The 5,000-nt window shown below is 41.9% G+C and overlaps 1 protein-coding gene across 3 annotated transcripts in view; it reads left to right on the forward strand.

Moving 5' to 3' along the window:
• dennd6b (DENN/MADD domain containing 6B) overlaps positions 1-5,000 on the forward strand; it is a 31,963-nt gene that overhangs the window by 22,108 nt on the left and 4,855 nt on the right. For 2 of the 3 annotated variants that reach the window (XR_012990882.1, XM_076302751.1), the window contains exons 18-19: positions 2,659-2,761; positions 4,688-4,762. Coding sequence is in view for 1 of the 3 variants with exons in the window: in XM_076302751.1 (XP_076158866.1) it covers positions 2,659-2,761; positions 4,688-4,762 (178 nt within the window). In the remaining 2 variants the exon portion in view is untranslated. Of the gene's footprint in view, positions 1-2,658; positions 2,762-4,687; positions 4,763-5,000 lie in introns of those variants that run through there. The other variant, XR_012990883.1, reaches the window with a different exon arrangement.

Raw genomic sequence — 5,000 nt, forward strand, 5'->3', positions numbered from 1 at the left:
TCTGACAGCAATTTTGTTTACCAAAAAAGCAGTCACCTACCGCTAAACTCCAGGCTATACAAGCTACTTTAGTGTTATTATGTATTGTTTTTATAACAAAGCCAACAATTTATCTTTGGCTCCTGCTGTACAGGAATATGTACTTGATGAAAAGACGACAGATTAGAAGTTGGAGCAGCTGAAGGCGAGGCTGAAATTTTGACGGAAATGCCTGCCAGCTGTTGTGAAGTCTTTCTGGCTGTAGCTACCAAACCTAGGTTCAACACCAGATTCTGCATTGCCAAACTTGAAATAATAAGAAACTACTGACAACAGCAATGTCAATGGAGAAAAAGTGAACACAATATGTATTTCTCATTTGGTCAACGCTCCCTGATCCCTTCAGAGACTTGGTTCCCCAGTAGCAATGGATATTAGGGAGGGAAGTGAAGTCCCAAGTTCATTATCAATCCCAGAAAACTGTGAAACTCTTCTGGGGTCTCTTCGTCCCATGCCCCTGTACTGTGTGTTTGCATACGACGGCCTACTAAGCACAACCTCCCACCCGTTCCGGTTGGTAAAACCACATATGCCTGGGACAACAACATAAAAATCAACATAACAAGTCTATTTCACAGTGTTTTAGTGGCAGTCTACACCACCCTACACACGCCACCTAAATCTATACCTTCTTCCTCCATCCTCACATGGTCTTCAACATTGTGAGCGCAAGCTAATCAGCAGTCAGCTACCTCTTCAGGCCTGCAAGGAGGTCTGTGTAGGTCTTGTCATCCTCCATCTGAAACAACAGTAAAATCATACAAATGTAATACATTTATTAATTTAAAAAATAAAATCACAAAACTACAGATGTGTGCGTGTGTGCACATACATACACAAGAAGTAGCCTAAACTATTGAAGCATTTTGAGTAACTCAAAAATATTTAGAAGTATGAAAAGTCATTTTATTACACATGGGTTTAGCTACCCTAAATCTGATTGCCTGGCTGGCAATAAGATAAAGACAGATTACATTTCACCTAGTAACTAACTGCTTAAATGCAATAATGACATTTCTGACATAATATGTGATTTCACATCATGTTTTCTATAAAACTACATATTGAGAAGAGTAGAATATCAAGTCATGCCATCTTTCAGAGCGCATGCCATCTGATGTTTGTCATTTAGAAGTTAGCAAGGTAAAACAGTTCACTACAAACTGCCTAGCGAGGTAACAACCCGAGGAGAGGCAATACGTTAATTAGCACTACACTTCTGACAGAATCCGTGATTTCACATCTTGTTTTCTACAACTACATATTGAGAGGAGTAAAAATATCGCGCAACTTAGAAACGCGGCGCCCATTGATTTATTCAGCTTTGGTATGCTATACTGACTTGCCAATATAATGCTTACCTAACAAGCAAATTGGTACTAGAAAACAAACTTACTTACAGGTTATATACTAACAGGTTTTTAAATGAAATTGTCAAATGAAAATAACTGATATCAAAAGCAAACGAGAATACTGCAAGCAGTTCAGAGTAATGCAGCTAGCTAAAGTTACATGACGATGCACTTAGCCCCCGCTATGCCATAATGTTGACGCTGATGAGAAAGCATATTACTGTCAAATAACATGATTTTATGACTACAAATTAAGATTATCCATAACTAGAAACTATGTAAAATATATATTACCTCAGTTTATCCAGCTGTGTGGTTTCCAGTCAAGGTAAACTCCAACGAAGTGCAGGTGGCATCTGGCGGTCCTTGTTAAAATGTGACTGAAGTGAAACGTTTTTTTCACGACTCATCTTCAAGTATCCAAAACATTTCGCGCCATAAACACCTTAACCAATCATATCAAATTGAAGCTTATGTTGTCAGCATTACGGGGAAGATTTCAGAAATAAAATCAGTCATTGGACAGCTGAGATATTAGATGATTGGTCATCGTTAAAATTTTAACGAAATTAGAACGGTCGGGCTTGTAAGGGTTAACATTTAAATGTATTATTCGTAGATATTGATAGTAAATTGAATATAGCAGTTCAATTTCATGTTCAAATTTGTCTTATCAATAAAAAAAAAAAGCAATTCATGCTTTAGACCATTTTAATTTAAAATATTTTAAAAACGAAGTACCGGTTCAGGCACCGTTTCGGCACCGGCACCATTTTAAAAGTATCGATTTAGCACCGGTATCGGATAAAACCCAAACGATACCCAACCCTAGTTATTGGTTAGTTATTATAGAATAATAGTGTGTTTGTATTTTTTTCCGCCTTTGTGTGTGTGTGTATGTGTATGTGTGTGTGTGTGTTTGTGTATGTATGTGTATGTGTGTGTGTGTGTATGTGTATGTGTGTGTGTGTGTGTGTGTTTGTGTGTGTGTGTGTGTGTATGTGTGTGTGTGTGTGTTTGTGTGTGTGTGTTTGTATGTGTATGTGTGTGTGTGTGTGTTTGTGTATGTGTGTGTTTGTGCATGTGTGTGTGTGTGTTTGTGTGTGTGTGTGTGTGTATGTGTGTATGTGTGTGTGTGTGTGTGTGTGTGTGTGTGTGTGTGTGTATGTGCATGTGTGTGTGTGTATGTATGTGTGTGTGTGTGTATGTGTGTGTGTGTATGTGTGCGTGTGTATGTGTGTGTGTGTGTGTGTGTGTGTGTGTGTAGGCGTTTCTTTCGCTCTCAGAACTTTGACGGCTGGTACCGGCTGAGACTTGGCGAAATGACGCAGAAGGTGGAGTCACTACACCTTGAGATAATCTGTGATGCAGTAAGTCTGCGCACACACACACACACACACACACACACTGGGATCTGGGATGGGAAAGTGAAATAATCTGGCCAAATTCTAAATAACTCCCTGCAGGGACGTTGGAAGTATTTTTTGAGAGGGGGTGCAGTCGATTTTGGAGGGTGTCCGGGGGTTTCTGGGAAATGTCAGGAAGTCTGGCTGCTAAACACGGCATTTTAATGCAATTTGGGGGGGACAGAACAGAACAGAGCAAGCAACGCCCCTCATCTGTGGGGCTCATGTGACATGTTATCTACCGCGACTTTAGTCTAGCAGACAACAGCCTCATTTCGAGGTGTTTCGATGTACCACTGGGCTAAGCTGCCTAAGCTGATGCCTAAGCTGTAGCCTAATTAACCTATAATATCTACAGTAAATGTAAAAGACACAAAATAATGACAGAACTGTAAAATCAAATTCAAACACCTTTGAAGTCTACCCAAAGCAAGTTTGCAGACGTATGCCAATGGATTATAAATAAATCGTGTTGCATATACCAGCTTAAAGGTGCTCTAAGCAATGTTCTGTTGATGTTCAAACAAAACAGAGAGCTAGCTCGCCCCTCCCTCCCGTCCAACTGAAACTCTCCTGAATGCACATCTTGTCGGTAACCTGACTCCGCCAGATGGATGCTTCGCATTTGCTCTGCATGTCCATCTGGGAACTTTTTTGGGAAGGGGCGGAAATACTGGTTAGCTGATTGGATAAACCATCTGTCTATCACCACCTATGTTGGTTATCGACGGGCCAAATCAACGAATTAGATGAACGAAGTGTTCTTCTAATGCCTTTGTTTACAATTAAGTTAGGTAATGTAACTAATGTTAACGTTTTTAAACTTTCCATTTGTATGTGACAAGAACCTCATCAACGACAATCCCCCACCAAGTTTTAGGCCCTACACTTCTGAAGAAAGTATATTCCTCCATTACGGACTGGAATCGGCTGTGGAGAATGTCTGTGTCGTTCATTCCTCCCAGCTGCATGGCTGAGACTCACAGCTTCACAGCTTCCCCAGGAAATCTTTCTTTCTCTATAGTTGATGACACCAAATGAAGAAGTATTTCCTGATTGGGGAGACTTTTAGTTTCTTTTTCTTTCAGTCCGCGGTTCCATAATACCATTTAATCTTGCTGCAAATAATCAGACGAGGGACAGAAGCACCGGCATAAATTAACTTTGCGGCTTCGCGGACCAGTAATCCTCTTGCCGAGGAGGCCCGTAGTTTGAGAAACGCTGCAGATCATAGACAGAGAAAGCATATGCTCTGAGAACAGTTGGGTCTCCAGTGTAGCTAAGGGCCTGTGTGTGTGTGTGTGTGTGTGTGTGTGTGTGTGTGTGTGTGTGTGTGTGTGTGAAAGCATACGTTCTGAAAACAGAACGCAGTTGCGTGTCCAGTGTAGCTAAGGGCCTGTGTGTGTGTGTGTGTGTGTGTGTGTGTGTGTGTGTGTGTGTGTGTGAAAGCATACGCTCTGAAAACAGAACGCAGTTGCGTGTCCAGTGTAGCTAAGGGCCTGTGTGTGTGTGTGTGTGTGTGTGAAAGCATACGCTCTGCAAACGGAACACAGTTGCGTGTCCAGTGTAGCTAAGGGCCTGTGTGTGTGTGTGTGTGTGTGTGTGTGTGTGTGTGTGTGTGTGTGTGGTTGGTCTACACAGAAACAAGTGGCTTGGCACACCTCCACTTTCATTGTCTTTGACTCCCTGCATTTCTACATTTTCGTGACAGAAAGTGCGATTCAGCAAAAGTAATCCCACCCCCCGCTTGCTACGCCCTTGCTCCCACATCATCATTTGTTACTTTCTTTTGGGATTGTAGCTGTATAGCACATTAAATAAGTGTGTGTGTGTGTGTGTGTGTTTGTGTTTGTGTGTGTGTGTTTGTGTTTGTGTCTGTATGTATCTGAGGATCTGCTGGCCTGGACAAGAGACAGGTCAGAAGTGGAGATTGTAGACCTCATCCTTAAACTACGCGAGAAGCTGGTGAGGATAACCTGATCACACATGAGACCTGATCACACATGAGACCTGATCACACACACATGAGACCTGATCACACACACATGAGACCTGATCACACACACAGCCTGATCACACACACATGAGACCTGATCACACACACATGAGACCTGATCACACATGATCACACACACGACCTGATGACACACACATGAGACCTGATCACACACACATGAGGCCTGATCACACACACATGAGGCCT

This window comes from Alosa pseudoharengus, unplaced genomic scaffold (genome assembly GCF_046254945.1).
Source record: "Alosa pseudoharengus isolate Yale_2024_CS ecotype anadromous, Long Island Sound unplaced genomic scaffold, YU_APseudo_1.1 YU_APseudo_1.1_scf_24, whole genome shotgun sequence".
NCBI lineage: Eukaryota > Metazoa > Chordata > Actinopteri > Clupeiformes > Clupeidae > Alosa > Alosa pseudoharengus.